Here is a 20,588-nt window from a genome sequence, read left to right as displayed (position 1 = left end):
GCATAGGTTAATTTGGGGTTTTCTTGTGCCTTACCTTGACAAGAATTGTTGCTGCTGCCTGACCAGGACTCAGACCCCTGTCAACCAACAAATCAATTTCTCACAGAAGTCCATACACGCTTTAGTTTCTCTGCTTGTTTGGTGGAGTCCAGTTTTATCCTTTGGTCACTGCTTCTTACTTTACAGCAAGGCGTGTCCTGTTAGGTTACATTTTTTGCATTCATCCACTGATGCATCCTGCTTTGCAGATCTATTGATCTTTCAGAGTTTAAGCCAATATTGTACTGAAGAGCCCTCTGTTTCACTTCTGCCTCTTCTGCTTTAATGTTAAATGTGTGACACCAACATACCTTGCAAGGGTCTGGGAAATATATCCCTGCCAGCTGTCCAGCAGATGTGTGAGACCAAAGTACCAAAGTGCATGCCAGGAGAACCAACAGTTATTCCTGCTGGCTACCTTTATTTGATGCCTGTGCACAATAATTTCAGGACAAAGGATTAAAACTACTTCAACTGAATACTGATTCTGAAAGCAGAGAGACTAGGATGACATTTCTGCAAAAAGGTGTGTGTGCCTGAAGGAGACTAAGGCCCTCATTTTGACATTGGTGGTAAAAACCACCTACCACCGTGGTGACGGCCACCAAAATACCGTCACCGCTGCTACCATCCATCTGCCATATTATGATCACTGCCGGACTTCCTCCACAAGAAGGGCGTAAGTCTGGCAGTGATCATACTGGCGACGGTGGTAAGCTAGTGCTGCTACAGCACGCTAGTTGAATGCCACCAGCCGTATTGGGCCCAGTAATACGGCCTGGCAATGTTCTGCTGGCGGGCACTGCTGGCCGTAGCAACTCCCCCTTCCTGTTCCCTGCTGGAAGACCTCCTCAACAAAGGTAAGTTGGGCTTCCGACAGGGGAGGAGGGTGGGGGGCGTTTTGTGTGTGTGTGTTTGTGTGTGTCTGCTTGTGTGCATGAATGTGTGTGTGTGAATGTGTCTGTGTGTGTTGCGTTGTTTGCGTGGTTGTATGCGGGTGAGTGAATGCGTGTAAGAGTGGTGAAGTGAGTGCGTGTCTGCATTTCAGTGTGATTGTGTGTAAAAATGTGTGCGAGCATGTCTGGGAGTATGCGTGTATGCCAGTGTGAGTGATTGGGTGTATGGGGGGTGGGGATGTGTGTCTAAAGATCGGAGGGGGGTGGGGGGAGTGTGAGGATCAGAGGGGGTGGGGGGAGTTTGGATTGAGGGGCAGTGGGGGCGTCTGGTGACTGTTTGGGGGGTGGGGGAGAATTCCCTGTCACCGGTAGGTGTTTTTTGTGGCATTGCTAACGCCACCAAAACCATGGTGACAGGCAGGCTCATAATGCTGCAGGCGGTACTATGCTGGCCGCAGGGCTGGACACTGACATCTCCCGCCCGGCGACTGATATCACCATGGCGGTATGAGTGGAGAAGTGGCCAGTTGGCTGCAGCCAACCCGCCATTCTCATAATGTGGCGGTATGTGCTGCTAACCTGTTGGCGGTACTACCGCCACATTTCCACTCACCGCCGGGGTCATAATGACCCCCTAACTGTCAAGTCATCTGCCAATTGTATGTTGTACTCCATGTGTATGGATTCAAGAACTGTCACCTACTAACAGGGCTCAAACAAGAAAAGTATTATGGTCAAAAACTACATTAATACATTGAAATACAGTGGTAAGAACTCAACTGATGATATGTTATCCATCTTCTCCTTAGGCCTACAATGAATGTTTTTACTGTGGTATGAAAGATAAGAGGTACATTGGTTGGGATGATGGGTCTCCCCACGCTAGCAGCCCTATACAACAACAGCCTGGGTACCCTCTTATGACTAGGTCACACACGGAGTGTCAAATCAAATCATACTTATTCCTCTTTCTATAGCTGTGAGCTCCCAACATTCTAAACCAAGCTTTCATTGCAATCTATTCTAGCAATTACGTCACACTGATAAGTAGTCTGCAGGGAGCCAGAAAGGTTTCACTTTAAATCATGCAAGAGACACTACATTTCCCCCTGTGTTTAATGAAAACTTACAATCTATAGAAAATTATGAGACATATAATATATATATATATATATATATATATATATATATATATATATACATACATATATATATAGCATAGGAACATGTACAACTATATCTTTTCAATCAATCTTATTGGCACTTTGATCATCCAACCCAGTCTGGTTACTGGAAGCTGTAACCTGTCGTCTTCAATGTCACAGATTGCTAAAGGTGGCAGGGAATCAGCAACAGTCACTGGTTTTCAGTCAGTCTTTCCTTCACTATTTCGAGTTGAAGACCAATGAAACACAAGATCTTTCGCAAGATCAGGCGTATATACCCCCAATCAGACAAGATATGGTCAAAGAATTTCAGTTTTGTATTGAAGAACTCAAACATATCTGCATTTAATGTCAAACCAGCATCACTGAGTAATTGACACACTTGTGTGAGAGCTCTATCGTGCACTTTCTGTGTAGCTCCGAAAACTATGTCATCGCTATAATTGAATGCATTCACTATAGGTGGTATGATGCGCTGAATGGTGTCTTGAAAAAGTTCTGCAGCCGAAACTAAGGGCTTGATTTAGAATTTAGCGGACAGGTTACAATGAATATGGATGTCCCGTCCACCGAAATCTAAATCCCATCATATCCGATGGGATTTAAAATTAGGCAGACAGGACATCTGTCACATTTGTGACGGAGTAACCTGTCCGCCAATTTCTATATCAGGCCCTAAATCTTTTGTATCTAACCAAACCAACATGTGCAAAAAAGGTTGTAATGTACCTGCAATTTTTTCAAGTTACAACTGATGATATCAAGTTAAGAAAAGACCTTGGCAACATTCAATTGCATTATCATGTCAGCAGTGTGCAGACCTGGATGTCATTCACGTTCAGTTGATTTGTTTGCCTGGCACATGTCAAAGCATATGTGGACAGATCCTTTATGGTCCTTTTAAGGCACTACTACTATGGGAGAAACCCATGGTGTTGGACCTGTAGAACACTCAATGTCATGCTTAAGTAACGATTCAAGTTATTTTCCAACAGCTTCTTGCAAATGAAAGGCAACTCGTCTATGTCACTGAGCAACAGGACGGATACCCTCATTAATATACATCTTTACTTTTATAGTCTTTAACTTTCCTACAAAGTTAATTGACTTATTATTTCCTAAAAAAGGTAATTGACTTACTATTTTGTGATGAGCATTCATGTTGTAATTCACAGAAATCAGTCCCATGTCAGGAGCCATGTTGAAAATGAGCAAACAGTCACTTGCAGCTGTAACTTGCAGCACATGGACCATGCTTCTGCCTTCTTTTTCTTATTTTTCACTGTCACAACAAATGAACCTTGACTTTTCATGGTCATCGATGCAGACCGTCTTTGATGGTGTAAGCTGTGGTATCGGAGACAGTTTATTGCACTTCTCTTCAGGCATTATATTTATCGATGCACCACTATTAATAATGAAAGGTAATGAATATCCATTTATTTTTAATATAATCTTTGGACAGTGTTTGTATTATTTGGTTGCTTTGACATGTCGACTTTTCTTTGACTGCCATTTTATTTCACGTGAGACCAGTCTGACGTGTATGTTTTTCTGAGGTAAACATGGAGATGGCACAATCACTTTCTTCACTTTCACTTATTGTTGAGGAAGAAAAACTGTTTGACGATTATTTAGATGAAGATCTACTTTATACAGTATCTGTTTGCCTCACCGGATGTCGCCACTTGGTTTTGTAGGTGTGCATCGAACATTACTTCTGGAACGTTCTGGCGGCCATTTTGTCCTCCAGGTGTCACACACTTACTTTTTTCTTCTGTCTACACATCGTCACAAAATGGTTCTCTTTACCACAGTCTTTTCATATCTGTCCAATGGCGGGACGCTTTCCTTTGCGTGGAAAAGAAATTCCACATCTGAAACCCAACTTCTTTTTAATGTGTAGACATCACTTTGTGTCCTTCCATCTTTTGTTTCAAATTAGTTTTCACACTCATGGCTGATTCACTCTGTGCACCTCCGGCCTTCATGTTAGCAGCTTGTTTCTCAGCACGTCCCTCTCCTCTGGCAGTCATCAATACTCACTGCAGACTAAACGTTTCTCTCACCATTTATCGTCTGAATGTATCGGTCAAGCAACCATCAATCTTCTTCATCGTTAAATTCATAGAATCTACAGTGTTTGATAAGTGTGCTGAGTTTTTCCACATATTCGTTAATCGTTTCACCAACTCTTTGACATTCTTGAACCAAAACATATAATTCATAATCAACGTTTGGTACTAGATTGAATTTGAGATTTGAAGTATTCTTAATCTGACAGTATGTGACTTGTTTGTCAGTTCTCAGCATTTTCTTTATGACATCTTTCACACCATCACCAGCAAGAGTTTTGCGATATTTGATGATCTTTATGTTAATAGTTTCTTCCAGTGCATCAATGAAATGTTCAAATGTCTCTATCCAAGCAGTTCATCTTTTGCCAATATTTTGCTTATTGGCAGTATCAAAAGGTGGTGGTGTTTTCAGGAAGGCCGCATCATTGTAGATGTTGAGAGTAGCATACTACGTGACGCTGTAGGATGATCATGTTTGTGCAAACTCTTTTTAAAATCTTTTGATGTGTGCGACTCATGATCATCTTTGATATTAATTGGAATAGTATTTTCTTTCTAATTTGCCATCTTCAAACTTCACGGATCCAACTGCTGCCTTCAACTCTTTGCTCTTGGAAGACCTATGAAGTTGTTCTGAGTCCTACCCGGCAACTTGATGAGCAACTGCTTCAGGTATGGAGAGATCTATAAGCACAGGCATGAATATTTCTCCTTGAACCACTGTGAGAAAGTAGCCTCTTTCTAGCCTTGTTACCCCCACTTTTGGCCGGTTTGTGACTATGGGGGTCATTCTGACCCTGGCGGTCATGGACCGCCAGGGCCAACTACCGCGGGAGCACCGCCAACAGGCTGGCGGTGCTCCCATGGGCATTCTGACCGCGGCGGTACAGCTGCGGTCAGAAACGGAAAACCGGCGGTGTCCCGCCGGTTTTCCGCTGCCCTGGGGAATCCTCCATGGCTGCAGAAAGACTGCAAACAAGCCTTGCTAGCTGCAAGGGTTGCGGTTAGGGTTTTTGGTTGCTGCCGTAGCCCAGGAGGGACCAGGATGTCGCCACTTGGATGAGGAGACAGAGGGGGTGCCCAGCAAGTCAGGGAGCCCTCACAGAAGCAGGCAGCAGCTGCAGAAGTACTGGAACAGGCACTTATAAAAGGAGTGAACCGGAGTCCACCCAAAGTCACAAAAGGGAGTCCCACGACGCCGGAGGACAACTCAGAAGGTTGTGCACTGCAGGTTAGAGTGTCAGGGACCCAGGCTTGGCTGTGCACAAAGGAAATCCTGGAAGAGTGCACAGGAGCCGGAGCAGCTGCAAATCATGCGGTACCCAGCAATGCAGTCTAGCGTGGGGAGGCAAGGACTTACCTCCACCAAACTTGGACTGAAGAGTCACTGGACTATGGGAGTCACTTGGACAGAGTTGCTGAGTTCCAGGGATCACGCTCGCTGTGCTGAGAGGGGACCCATGGGATCGGTGATGCAGTCTTTTGGTGCCTGTGTTTGCAAGAGGAAGATTCCGTCGACCCACGGGAGATTTCTTCAGAGCTCCTGGTGCAGAAAGGAGGCAGGCTACCCGCAGAGCATGCACCACCTGGAAACAGTTGAGAAAGACGGCAGGATGAGGTGCTACAATGTTGCTGGTAGTCGTCTTGCTACTTTGTTGCGGTTTTGCAGGCGTCCTGGAGCAGTCAGCGGTCGATCCTTGGCAGAAGTCGAAGAGGGAAGTGCAGAGGAACTCTGGTCAGCTCTTGCATTCGTTATCTGAAGAATTCCCCAGAGGAGAGACCCTAAATAGCCAGAAAAGGAGGTTTGGCCACCAAGAAAGGAGGATTGGTTACCACGAGAGGTAAGAGCCTATCAGAGTGGGTCTCTGACGTCACCTGCTGGCACTGGCCACTCAGAGCAGTCCAGTGGGCCCCCAACACCTCTGTTTCCAAGATGGCAGAGGTCTGGGACACACTGGAGGAGCTCTGGGCACCTCCCCTGGGAGGTACTGGTCAGGGGAGTGGTCACTCCCCTTTCCTTTGTCCAGTTTCACGCCAGAGCAGGGCTGGGGGATCCCTGAACCGGTGTAGACTGGCTTATGCAGAGATGGGCACCATCTGTGCCCATCAAAGCATTTCCAGAGGCTGGGGGAGGCTACTCCTCCCCAGCCCTTCACACCTATTTCCAAAGGGAGAGGGTGTAACACCCTCTCTCAGAGGAAATCCTTTGTTCTGCCTTCCTGGGCCAGGGCTGCCTGGACCCCAGGAGGGCAGAATCCTGTCTGAGGGGTTGGCAAAAGCAGCAACTGCAGTGGAAACCCCGGAAAGGCAGTTTGGCAGTACCCAGGTTCTGTGCTAGAGACCCGGGGGATCATGGAATTGTCCCCCAATACCTGAATTGTATTGGGGTGATAATTCCATGATCTTAGACATGTTAGATGGCCATGTTCGGTGTTACCCTTGTGACGCTATACATAGGTAGTGATCTATTGTATAGTGCACACGTGTAATGGTGTTCCCGCACTCACAAAGTCCGGTGAATTTGCCCTGAACGATGTGGGGGCACCTTGGCTAGTGCCAGGGTGCCCACACACTAAGTAACTTGGCACCCAACCTTTACCAGGTAAAGGTTAGACATATAGGTGACTTATAAGTTACTTAAGTGCAGTGGTAAATGGCTTTGAAATAACATGGACGTTATTTCACTCAGGCTGCACTGGCAGGCCTGTGTAAGAATTGTCAGATCTCCCTATGGGTGGCACAAGAAATGCTGCAGCCCATAGGGGTCTCCTGGAACCCCAATACCCTGGGTACCTCAGTACCATATACTAGGGAATTATAAGGGTGTTCCAGTATGCTAATGTAAATTGGTGAAATCGGTCACTATTCTGTTAGTGACAATTTGGAAAGAAAATGAGAGAGCATAACCACTGAGGTTCTGGATAGCAGAGCTTCAGTGAGACAGTTAGTCATAACACAGGTAACACATACAGGGCACACTTATGAGCACTGGGGCCCTGGCTGGCAGGGTCCCAGTGACACATACAACTAAAACAACATATATACAGTGAAATATGGGGGTAACATGCCAGGCAAGATGGTACTTTCCTACACAACCCCCCCAAACGAAGGACAATAAGACTAGCCATGACCTGATGAGTCTTCATTGTCTAAGTGGAAATATCTGGAGAGTCCATCTGCATTGGAGTGGGTACTCCCAGATCTATGTTCCACTGTATAGTCCATTCCCTGTAGGGATATGGACCACCTCAACAATTTAGGGTTTTCACCTTTCATTTGTTTTAGCCAAAGTAGAGGTTTGTGGTCTGTCTGAACAATGAAGTGAGTGCCAAACAGGTATGGCCTCAACTTCTTCAGTGCCCAGACCACAGCAAAGGCCTCCCTCTCTATGGCAGACCAACGATTTTCTCTAGGGGTCAACCTCCTGCTGATTAAAGCAACAGGTTGATCCTGGCCCTCAGAATTAAGTTGTGATAAGACTGCCCCTTCCCCTAATTCAGATGCATCAGTTTGGACAATGAATTCTTTGGAGTAACAGGGGCTTTTCAGGACAGGTGCAGAGCACATGGCCTGCTTCAGCTCCTCAAAAGGTTTCTGACAGTTTGCGGTCCATAATACCTTTTTAGGCATTTTTTTAGATGTGAGGTCATTAGGAGGGGCTGCAGTGGAGCCATAGTTCTTTATGAACCTCCTATAGTACCCAGTGAGACCTAAGAAGGCTCTCACCTGAGTCTCAGTTGTAGGGGGAACCCAATCTATAATAGTTTGGATTTTCCCCTGAAGTGGTGCAATCTGTTCTCCACCTGCCAGGTGTCCCAGATAAACCACCTTTCCCTGCCCTATCTGGCACTTTGAAGCCTTGATAGTGAGGCCTGGCTTTTGCAGGGCCTCCAAAACTTTCCATAGGTGGACCAGGTGATCATCCCAGCTGGAGCTAAAGACAGCTATATCATCTAGATATGCTGCACTAAAAGCTTCCAGCCCTTGCAGGACTGTATTCACCAACCTCTGAAAAGTGGCAGGTGCATTCTCCAATCCAAAAGGCATTACTGTGAATTGGTAGTGCCCTCCAATGGTTGAAAATGCAGTTTTTGCTTTTGCATCCTCTGATAACTTGATCTGCCAATACCCTGCAGTCAAATCAAAGGTGGTTAGATACTTGGCAGATGCCAGTGTATATATTAACTCATCTGCCCTGGGTATAGGGTGAGCATCAATTTTGGTTACTTGGTTGAGACCTCTATAGTCAACACAAAATCTCATTTCCTTCTTTCCATCCTTGGAATGAGGTTCTGGTACGAGTACCACAGGAGAGGCCCATGGACTTTCAGAGTGCTCAACCACTCCCAGTTCAAGCATTTTCTGAACCTCTTGTTTTATGCAGTCCCTGACATGGTCAGGCTGCCTATAGATCTTACTTTTGACAGGCAAGCTGTCTCCAGTATCTATAGTGTGCTCACACCAAGAAGTGGTGCCTGGCACAGTAGAAAAGAGTTCAGAAAACTGACCCAGGAGATTTATGCAGTGGTCTTTCTGCTCAGCAGTAAGACAATCTGCCAGAACTACACCTTCCACTAGAGCATCTTGTTCTGTGGAAGAGAAGAGATCAGGGAGAGGGTCACTCTCTTCTTCCTGTCCCTCATCTGTTGCCATGAGCAGGGTGAGATCAGCCCTGTCATAGTAGGGTTTCAGGCGATTGACATGGAGCACCCTAAGGGGACTCTTGGCAGTGCCTAAGTCAACTAAGTAGGTGACTTCACCCTTTTTCTCAACAATAATGTGGGGTCCACTCCATTTGTCTTGGAGTGCCCTTGGGGCCACAGGCTCCAAGACCCACACTTTCTGCCCTGGTTGGTACTGAACCAGCACAGCCTTCTGGTCATGCCATTGCTTTTGGAGCTCTTGGCTGGCCTGAAGGTTTTTACTGGCCTTTTTCATGTACTCAGCCATCCTAGATCTTAGGCCAAGTACATAGTCCACTATGTCTTGCTTAGGAGCTTTTAAAGGTTGTTCCCAACCCTCCTTTACAAGTGTTAGAGGACCTCTTACAGGGTGTCCAAATAGGAGTTCAAAGGGGCTGAAGCCCACTCCTTTTTGGGGTACCTCCCTGTAAGCAGAAAAGAGGCAAGGTAACAGGATATCCCATCTCCTGCGGAGTTTTTCAGGGAGTCCCATTATCATTCCTTTGAGAGTTTTATTAAACCTCTCAACCAGTCCATTTGTTTGTGGATGATAGGGTGTAGTGAACTTGTATGTCACACCACATTCCTTCCACATGGCCTTTAAGTAAGCAGACATGAAATTGCTTCCCCTGTCTGATACCACCTCTTTTGGGAAGCCCACCTTGGGAAAGATTCCCAGGAGGGCCTTTGCCACTGCAGGAGCTGTAGTGGTCCTTAGAGGAATTGCGTCAGGATATCTGGTGGCATGGTCCACTACCACCAAGATAAACCTATTGCCTGAAGCAGTAGGAGGGTCAAGGGGGCCAACTGTGCCAACCCCTACCCTTCAAAGGGAACCCCAACCACAGGCAGTGGAATAAGGGGTGCCTTTGGGGTGCCACCTGTCTTGCCACTGGCTTGACAGGTTTCACAGGACTTACAAAATTCCTTTGTGTCCTCTGACATTCTAGGCCAATGAAACAAGGGGACAAGCCTGTCCCAAGTTTTCATTTGCCCCAAATGTCCAGCTAAGGGAATGTCATGGGCTAGAGTTAGGAGGAACTTTCTGTATTCCTGAGGAATCACCAATCTCCTGGCAGCTCCAGGTTTTGGATCCCTTGCTTCAGTATACTACAAAAGGTTGTCCTCCTAGTAAACTCTGTGAGAGTCACTGACATCCCCATTTGCTTGTTTGACAGCTTGCTGTCTTAGACCCTCTAGTGTGGGACAGGTATGTTGTGCCGCACTCAGCTCCTCCCTGGCAGGCCCCCCTTCACCCAAAAGCTCAGCAGTATCTGCTTCCAGCTCCTTTGGTGTAGGTTCTGCACAGGGTGGAAATTCTTCTACCTCAGAAGTTGAATCCACTGTAGAGGGAGGGATAGTAGGTAGTGTTTTACCTTTACTAACCCTAGCTTTAGGGAGCACTTGGTCCATTCTTCCAGGATCCAAGTCACCCTGTCCTTTTTGCTTTTTGGCCTGAGCCCTTGTCAAAGCAAAAATATGCCCTGGAATGCCCAGCATTGCTGCATGAGCCTCCAACTCCACTTCTGCCCAAGCTGATGTCTCTAAATCGTTCCCTAGTAGACAGTCTACACGTAAATCTGTGGCACCCACAACTTTCTTTGGACCAGTAACCCCCCCCCCCCCCCAGTTGAGATTCACAACAGCCATGGGGTGGCTAAGAGTGTTGTTATGAGCATCGGTTACTTGGTACTGGTGACCAAGTAGGTGTTGTTCAGGGTGGACCAGTTTCTCGATTACCATTGTAACACTGGCACATGTGTCCCTGTAGGCCTGAACCTCAACACCATTTATTAGGGGTAGTTGCTTGTACTTATCCATATTAAGGGGACAAGCAACCAAGGTGGCCAAATTAATGGCCCCCTCAGAGACTAACACAGCCTCTGTGGTCTCCCTAACAAGACCAACCCCAACTAAGTTACCAAAAGTGAGCCCAGCTACTCCCTTGGATTGGCTATTAGTAGGTTTGCTCCCACCACCACTGCTATTACTAGGTGCACTAGGTGTAGCAGCAGGGGTTGTAGTGGTAGGAGGGTTGGTGCTTTTCTTTGGACAACTGGGATCTGTTGTCCAATGGCCTTTTATTTTACATAAATAGCACCATGGTTTATTTTCTTTGTTTTGATTAGAAGAGGATTTGGGCCCACCACCCCCACCAGAGTGTTTTTGTGGTTCTGATGAAGACTCATTTTTAGATTTGCCCCCACCCTTGTCAGAAGACTCACCATCCTTCTTCTTGCCATCCTTATCACCCCCTGTATGAACTTTTCTGTTCACCCTTGTTCTGACCCATTTGCGTTCTTTCCAAATTCTTGGGGAGAGGTCAGATCAGAGTCTACCAGGTACTGGTGTAACAAATGAGACAAACAATTATTAAGAATATGCTCTCTCAGGATTAAGTTATACAGGCTTTCATAGTCAGAAACTTTACTGCCATGTAACCACCCCTCCAAGGCCTTCACTGAATGGTCAACAAAGTCTACCCAGTCTTGTGAAGACTCCTTTTTGGTTTCTCTGAACTTCATCCTGTACTGTTTAGTGGTTAAGCCATAACCATCCAGGAGTGCATTCTTAAGAACTGCAAAATTATTGGCATCACTTTCCTTCACAGTAAGGAGCCTATCCCTACCCTTTCCACTGAAAGATAGCCATAGGATAGCAGCCCACTGCCTTTGAGGGACCTCCTGTACAACACAGGCCCTCTCAAGTGCAGCAAACCACTTGTTAATGTCATCCCCCTCCTTGTAAGGGGGAACTATCTTGTGCAGATTCCTAGAATCATGCTCTTTGGCAGGATGACTATTTGGAATACTGCTGCTGCCACCATGGGGTCCTAACCCCAACCTCTGTCTTTCTTTTTCTAAATCAAAGGCTTGCCTATCTAAATTTAGCTGTTGCTTCTTGAGCTTCAGCCTGGATTCTTCCACTCTCAATCTATTGAGCTCCCTTTCTAACACTCTGTCATCAGGGTGGGTGGGTTGGGCATGCCTTGACACAGAAGAATGGTGAGAATGAACAGAGGGAGACCTTTACCTAACAGATGGCACTCTAACATTCTGGCCTACAGAAGTAACACTCCTACTATGGTGAGAAGTAACACTCTTACTGTGATGTGAATTTACATCAGTACCAGCTATGCTAGGTCGCCTGCTAAGGGTCAGGTTGGGAAGGTTCCCTCCCAAATCTTTCACTGGGGGTGCCCCAGAATCAGAGTGGGAACCATCAGCTAATTTCTCACCAGAAGTGCCAACTAAGGTCTTATCTTGTTCAATGAGCATATTAATTAACAGTTGTCTTGAGGGATTCTTCCCTACCCCTAAACCTCTATCTAAGCAGAGAATCCTTGCTTCCTTCCAGCTAAGGTTGTCATAAGCTATGCTGGCCAGATCAAGAGTTTGGCCTGTACCAGACATGATAGACAAGAGTTTAAGGGACAGAAAAAGAAAGAAAAAGTTTCAGAACTTTTTAAAGACAGAAAATAAAAACTTTTTTAACTTTTTAAGAACTTTTTGAAAGTTTTAGAGGTACTTTTCAGCACTTAGAGAAAGAGTAAGAGAAGAAAAGCAAAACTTTTTGATTAGGTGTACATACACTGAACTTGTTTTGTATATTTTTCTCTTATGAAAAGTACAAAATGACAAAGTGGTAAGTAGTTGCAAGTACTTATCCCACCGCTGCCACCAATGTAGGAGGCTGGCCTGGCTTGTAGTGGGTACCAAGAGCTACTTACACCTTGCACCAGGTCCAGGTATCCCTTAGTAGTGTAGAGGGGTGTCTAGCAGCTTAGGCTGATAGAAAAGGTAGCTTAGCAGAGCAGCTTAGGCTGAACTAGGAGACAAGTGAAGCTCCTACAGTACCACTAGTGTCACATGCACAATATCATAAGAAAACACAATACACAGATATATTAAAAATAAAGGTACTTTATTTTTATGACAATATGCCAAAGTATCTCAGTGAGTACCCTCAGTATGAGGATAGCAAATATACACAAGATATATGTACACAATACCAAAATATGCAGTAATAGCAATAGAAAACAGTGCAAACAATGTATAGTCACAATAGAATGCAATGGGGGCACATAGGGATAGGGGCAACACAAACCATATACTCTAGAAGTGGAATGCGAACCACGAATGCACCCCAAACCTATGTGACCTTGTAGAGGGTCGCTGGGACTGTAAGAAAACAGTGAGGGTTAGAAAAATAGCCCACCCCAAGACCCTGAAAAGTGGGTGCCAAGTGCACCTAAGTTCCCCATAGAGCACAGAAGTCGTGATAGGGGAATTCTGCAAGGAAGACCAACACCAGCAATGCAACAACGATGGATTTCCTGACGAGAGTACCTGTGGAACAAGGGGACCAAGTCCAAAAGTCACGATCAAGTCGGGAGTGGGCAGATGCCCAGGAAATGCCAGCTGTGGGTGCAAAGAAGCTGCCACTGGATGGTAGAAGCTGTGGATTCTGCAAGAACGACAAGGGCTAGAAACTTTCCCTTTGGAGGATGGATGCCCCACGCCGTGAAAAGTCGTGCAGAGGTGTTTCCGTGCAGAAAGACCGCAAACAAGCCTTGCTAGCTGCAAGGGTCGCGGTTAGGGTTTTTGGATGCTGCTGTGGCCCAGGAGGGACCAGGATGTTGCCAATTTCGTGAGGAGAAAGAGGGGGTGCCCAGCAAGACAAGGAGCCCTCTCAGAAGCAAGCAGCACCCGCAGAAGTGCCGGAACAGGCACTACGAAGTGGAGTGAACTGGAGCTCACCCGAAGTCACAAAAGAGGGTCCCACGACGCCGGAGGTCAACTCAGGAGGTCGTGCACTGCAGGTTAGAGTGCCGGGGAACTAGGCTTGGCTGTGCACAAAGGAAATCCTGGAAGAGTGCATAGGAGCTGGAGTAGCTGCAAAACAGGCGGTTCCCAGCAATGCAGTCTAGCGTGGGGAGGCAAGGAGTTACCTCCACCAAACTTGGACTGGAGAGTCACTGGACTGTGGGAGTCACTTGGACAGAGTTGCTGAGTTCAAGGGACCTCGCTCGTCGTGCTGAGAGGAGACCCAGAGGACTCATGATACAGTTCTTTGGTGCCTGCGGTTGCAGGGGGAAGATTCCGTCGACCCACAGGAGATTTCTTCGGAGCTTCTAGTGCAGAGAGGAGGCAGACTACCCCCACAGCATGCACCACCAGGAAAACAGTCGAGAAGGCGGCAGGATCAGCGTTACAAGGTCGCAGTAGTCGTCTTTGCTACTTTGTTGCAGTTTTACAGGCTTCCAGCGCGGACAGCAGTCGATTCCTTGGCAGAAGGTGAAGAGAGAGATGCAGAGGAACTCGGATGAGCTCTTGCATTCGTTATCTAAAGAATTCCCCAAAGCAGAGACCCTAAATAGCCAGAAAAGGAGGGTTGGCTACCTAGGAGAGAGGATAGGCTAACAACACCTGGAGGAGCCTATCAAAAGGAGTCTCTGACGTCACCTGCTGGCACTGGCCACTCAGAGCAGTCCAGTGTGCCAGCAGCACCTCTGTTTCCAAGAAGGCAGAGGTCTGGAGCACACTGGAGGAGCTCTGGGCACCTCCCAGGGGAGTTGCAGGTCAGGGGAGTGGTCACTCCCCTTTCCTTTGTCCAGTTTCGCGCCAGAGCAGGGCTGGGGGATCCCTGAACCGGTGTAGACTGGCTTATGCAGAGATGGGCACCATCTGTGCCCATCAAAGCATTTCCAGAGGCTGGGAGAGGCTACTCCTCCCCAGCCCTGACACCTTTTTCCAAAGTGAGAGGGTGTAACACCCTCTCTCTGAGGAAGTCCTTTGTTCTGCCTTCCTGGGCCAAGCCTGGCTGGACCCCAGGAGGGCAGAAACCTGTCTGAGGGGTTGGCAGCAGCAGCAGCTGCAGTGAAACCCCGGGAAAGGTAGTTTGGCAGTACCTGGGTCTGAGCTAGAGACTCGGGGGATCATGGAATGTTCTCCCGTGACAATTCCATGATCTTAGACATGTTACTTGGCCATGTTCGACGTTACCATTGTGACGCTATACATATGTCGTGACATATGTATAGTGCACACGTGTAATGGTGTCCCCGCACTCACAAAGTCCGGGGAATTTGCCCTGAACAATGTGGGAGCACCTTGGCTAGTGCCAGGGTGCCCACACACTAAGTAACTTAGCACCCAACCTTTACCAGGTAAAGGTTAGACATATAGGTGACTTATAAGTTACTTAAGTGCAGTGGTAAATGGCTGTGAAATAACGTGGACGTTATTTCACTCAGGCTGCACTGGCAGGCCTGTGTAAGAATTGTCAGATCTCCCTATGGGTGGCACAAGAAATGCTGCAACCCATAGGGGTCTCCTGGAACCCCAATACCCTGGGTACCTCAATACCATATACTAGGGAATTATAAGGGTGTTCCAGTATGCCAATGTAAATTGGTGAAATTGGTCACTATCCTGTTAGTGACAATTTGGAAAGAAAATGAGAGAGCATAACCACTGAGGTTCTGGATAGCAGAGCCTCAGTGAGACAGTTAGTCATAACACAGGTAACACATACAGGGCACACTTATGAGCACTGGGGCCCTGGCTGGCAGGGTCCCAGTGACACATACAACTAAAACAACATATATACAGTGAAATATGGGGGAACATGCCAGGCAAGATGGTACTTTCCTACATACTTGTCCTAACCACATTAAATAAAGTTGTTTAAGAAACGATTGTTGTAGCCTTTCCTGTGGACTTTTGTTTAGAAAATTAGGACCAGCTGAACTGGTCTTCAATTTTTTCAATTTGGCGGTGCTGCATAGCAGAAGGAAAAAAGCACATTGTTCAAATGGGCAGTGGGATATTTTTTCCCTCTGTTGTTCTGTTAAACGTTTAAACTAAATACAATTAGTTCACAATATTGTCTTGCTCTATCTTGTTTATTACAAAACAATTATTTTTGTGCTGTGTTTTTACTATTAAATATCTGTACTTGACTGGGTTTATATGTATTGGACTTTTCATACCATATGAAGTGTTATCAACTGTTCTTGCTTGAAAGCTAAGAAGTAAAATGTGTTACAAGTGGAGATTAACCACATTGTGAAAGATGAACACTTTCCTTTCTTCTGTTTTTGCGCAGCTTTGGTGCAGGTTCTTCTCGCCTGACATGGTTCGGAAAGCCCTGGAAAAGTCCATGAGTGACCTTCAGTTGGATTACCTCGACCTTTTCATCATGCACTACCCCGTTTCCATAAAGGTACATATCCTGAGCGAAATATCTTAGCAAGAGGATATATGCTTGGGAGTTTTACATGTATCTGTGGGCTCGCGTCATGGCTGATGACGGCAGCGAGAGGGATCGCAGGAAGGCCAGTTAGCATAACCAAGCAAGGAAGTTACTGGACCGTCTTTGGTGGTGGAAAAGACCCTGAAGTTGCAACATTGGTGCCACTCTGCTAGGTTTGGAGCCTCATTGCACCTTCAGTAAGGTAGATATGTGTATGCTGTTGATGTTTCTCCCGATATTTGGGGGAAGAATAGTGTAGAGCAGTGGTTCCCAACCTTTTGACTTCTGTGGACCCCCACTTTACCATTACTGGTGCCTGGGGACCTCCACAGAATCTTTATAGGACTCTGGGGACCCCCTACTGAGTCATTACTGAAAGGTGAGGGCCTAATCTGTTGATGTTATTTAGTTTTCTAAGCAGTCACGGACCCCCTGAGGAGGCTTCACGGACCCCCAAGGGTCCCCGGACCACAGGTTGGGAACCACTGGTGTAGGGGAATGTGCACTGGGTCTTTTGGGGGAAGGATGCCTCTCTGTCCCCTCTTGCTTATTGCCATAGGTGGCTTACGATAGACCATGTTTCAGGAAAGGAGTATAGTCATCTGTCAAAATCAAAATCTAATCCTAACAATCTTCATGTTTAAAACACATGTAAACTGTTTCCATGTTCATTCGTTCAAACATTGGTGTTTTTACAACCTTTTGTGCTTGTTTTGATTTCCTGGCTGGGTAACAGCGCTAGGGAAGCCTGATCAGTATTGCAACTGAGAACTGCCCTAGCTTTGGCGACTACCATTGTGTAAGTGGTGCTGGCATTGCTCAGAGATGGGGAGGCAGTGGCACCTCTGTGTCATCTGAGGACAAAGATGAGGGGTGAGCATTCCTTAATTTGGATGAGATCCTCTGTCGCAAGTGTGATGGATGTCCCACATGCCATTTATAAGTGCATTATAGCCTTTGATACTTGAAATTCTATTATACCCCACGACATTTGTAATACAGCAGATGTGATATCTCGGATATACATTTGTGAGAGAGTATCCTATCCACCAAATGGCCCTAAGAGCCTTATTTAGAGGTTGTTAGACATGGTAGGCCATCAGTAACATGGCAAGTGCCCCACCCACTGGATTAAAAGTGCATTATAGCCCATAATCCTCTAAATATGGCAGACGGACATTGAACATGTTTTGATGGAGGTCTCTCTCTGCCAAACTCTAAATAAGGCCCAAAGACTTGGTTTAGATTTGTGTGGCAATGGGAAATCCTCTATTTTCTGGAGAACATGCTAAATACATAAGATAGTCCACTGGTAAATTTCTTCCACCATATTCTTGTAGTGGTGAGAACATCTGAGTCAATGAGCCCACACCAGTCACCTAGACAGACCACCTCCTTAACAATTTCAGCATACTTGTCCCACCACAGTGCATATGCACCACCGCCAGACCAGCACTCTAAAACTGGAACAGCACCACTGACAAGACTGAAACACTACTCTCAATACCCACCAAACCAAACACAGAAACAGCCTCCCTAAAACTCTCAAAATTTTCAGCAATTGGATCACATCCTGCGCCGACTCCCTGGCCCCCTCAGGCACAGAAATACAATAAGATTCAGACCTCAGGTCAGCTAGCACATGTAGGAAATTACACTTGTTAAATGCCATTGCAAACAAATGGAGATTAAGCCAGGACAATACAGACAGGAGCGTGTTCAACTCTGCCCTAAGGCGATACCACCAAATAATCCGAATGACCAAATGTACCATACTGGTATTTCAATGCCAGCACCAACAGAAGTAAAGAAATCTTCGCCGTTGTGAAAGATTTCACCTCACCAGGGGCCACCTCCATCTTGATCACCCCCTTGCAGCACACCTGATTCTCAATTATTCAGCAACAAAATCACTGCTATTTTCAGCAACTTCTACCCTCACCAAACGCCTTCCGATCTTATCCAAAAAAACATTTCTAACCATATGACTCATCATCACACAGAAGAAACCACCACCACCTTGATGTCCATCCACTCAGGGGCCTCATCGGACCCTGGCCCCAACCATGCCTACTCCAGATGACTGCAACTTATCAGCGTCATGGTCATACCCATTTTAAATGCCTCCACCTCTTCTGTGACCATTCCAGATGCTTGAAAACATGCAATGGTCCTCCCTTTGCCGAAGAAACCATCTGCAGACCCTCCAAAGATCTCCAACTACAGACCTATATGCCTGCTACCATTACTGCCTGAGGTATTACTGTAAATCACCAACAGATACCTCATGAATATCTCCAACTCCTCAATACCACTCAGTTTTGTTTCAGACCCAACCACAGCATGGAATCTGCCCTTGTTGGCTACACTTATGACATCTGTATATCTGTGGATGGATGAGACACAACAGCCCTCTTCCTCCTGGACATCTTCGCAGCATTTGGCACAGTCTCCCGCTCCATTCTCATCCAACGCCTACACAACGTCGAAGTTCATGGAAACACACTCCAATAGATCTGCTTCTTCCTGACTGGAAAGACCCAGCATGTCAGACTGGCACCATACACATCAGACATCCGCAACCTCATCAGTGGAGTTCCACCAAAGATCCTCCCTGAGCCTAACATATACATGACCGTTCTTGCCAACATCATTCAGTCTCAAGACATCAACACTCTCTTCTGCGCAAACATGACAAAACTCATTCTCTCCCTCATGGACAAGATGGCCAGTACCCAGATCGATTTCAATTTCTGCATGACTGAAATCGCTTACTGGGAGAAGACCAGCTGTCTAAAGCTGAACTCCGGCTAGACCGAAATCATGATCCTCTAGAAGAGCACATCATTGTGGAACTCTACCTGGTGGCCAACAGAGCTGGGGCCGATACTCACCCCCTGTAGGAAAGTGCCATCTTGCCTGGCATATTACCCCCATTTTTACTGTATGTATGTTTGTTTTTGCCTATGTGCCACTGGGATCCTGCTAGTCAGGACCCCAGTGCTCATAAAGTATGCCCTGTATGTGTTCCCTGTGTGGTGCCTAACTGTATCACTGAGGCTCTGCTAACCAGAACCTCAGTGTTTATGCTCTCTCTGCTTTTAAAATTGTCACTGCAGGCTAGTGACTAATTTTACCAATTCTGATTGGCACAGTGGAGCACCCTTATAATTCCCTAATATATGGTACCTAGGTACCCAGGGTATTGGGGTTCCAGGAGATCCCTATGGGCTGCAGCATTTCTTTTGCCACCCATAGGGAGCTCAAACAAATCTTACACAGGACTGCCACTGCAGCCTGTGTGAAATAACGACCACGTTATTTCACAGCCATTTTACACTGCAATTTAGTAACTTATAAGTCACCTATATGTCTAACCCTCACTTGGTGAAGGTTAGGTGCAAAGTTACTTAGTGTGTGGGCACCCTGGCACTAGCCAAGGTCCCCCACATCGTTCAGGGCAAATTCCACGGACTTTGTGAGTGCGGGGAAACCATTACGCGTGCACTACATAAAGGTCAATACCTATATGTAGCGTCACAATGGTAACTCCGAACATGGCCATGTAACATGTCTAGGATCATGGAATTGTCACCTCCATACCATTCTGGTATGGGGGACAATCCCATGCATCCCCAGATCTTCAGCATAGAGCCCCAGTACTGCCAAACGAAATTTCCTGGGTCTCCTCTGCAGCTACCGCTGCTGCCAACACCACAGACAGGTTTCTGCCCCCCTGGGGCATGGGCAGCCTGGTCCCAGGAAGGCAGAACAAAGGATTTCCTCTGAGAGAGGGTGAAATAGGTGTGAAGGGCCTGGGAGGAGTAGCCTCTCCTGTCCTCTGGAAATGCTTTGAAGGGCACAGATGGTGCCCTCCTTGCATAAGCCAGTCTACACCGGTTCAGGGATCCCCCCAGCCCTGCTCTGGTGTGAAATTGGACAAAGGAAAGGGGAGTGACCACTCCCCTGACCAGCTCCTCCCAGGGGAGTTGCCCAGAGCTCCTCCAGTGTGTCCCAGACCTCTGCCATCTTGGACTTCCGCAAGCAGTTGAAGACCTGGCTTTTCAAGTATTTCACCAGGCCCTAGGTGTAGCTTGACTCACACCTGCTCAGTGCCAAGACATACTCCAGTGTGACAGTGCGCTCTACAAATGTGCATAACATAACCTAACATATTTCCAAAGGTACATTCACCGCTAGATTTAGCACTTCCTCAAGAAATTAGGGGATCATTGTCAGCCAACTTGATGGCAGATACTAAGTCAGATATTCATACAAGTAAGTCAATGTATGAATGATTGAAGTGCTAATGTGGCGTAGCTATGTAAACTGAATCACATCTATTTGCCTATTACTGGGGAGAGTTGAGCCAGTGAATAATTTGTAAAACTATAAGTACCAGGGCCCAAGTTACGCTTAGGAGTCCACCGCAGAGTGCCCCAAACACTGCCAGTGCTGCCAAATTACTGA

At 46.6% G+C, this 20,588-nt stretch overlaps 1 protein-coding gene across 1 annotated transcript in view; it reads left to right on the top strand.

Annotated features, from left to right (window-relative positions):
- Window positions 1-20,588, top strand: part of LOC138287511 (rho crystallin-like) — a 105,767-nt gene that overhangs the window by 35,329 nt on the left and 49,850 nt on the right. The window contains exon 3 of the mRNA XM_069227978.1: window positions 15,972-16,088. Coding sequence (XP_069084079.1) covers window positions 15,972-16,088 — 117 coding nt within the window. The remainder of the gene's footprint in view (window positions 1-15,971; window positions 16,089-20,588) is intronic.

The sequence above is a fragment of the Pleurodeles waltl genome, chromosome 4_1 (genome assembly GCF_031143425.1).
Source record: "Pleurodeles waltl isolate 20211129_DDA chromosome 4_1, aPleWal1.hap1.20221129, whole genome shotgun sequence".
Classification (NCBI taxonomy): Eukaryota; Metazoa; Chordata; class Amphibia; order Caudata; family Salamandridae; genus Pleurodeles; species Pleurodeles waltl.
Note: the sequence above shows the minus strand (reverse complement) of the source record. Positions and strands in the feature narration are given on the sequence as shown.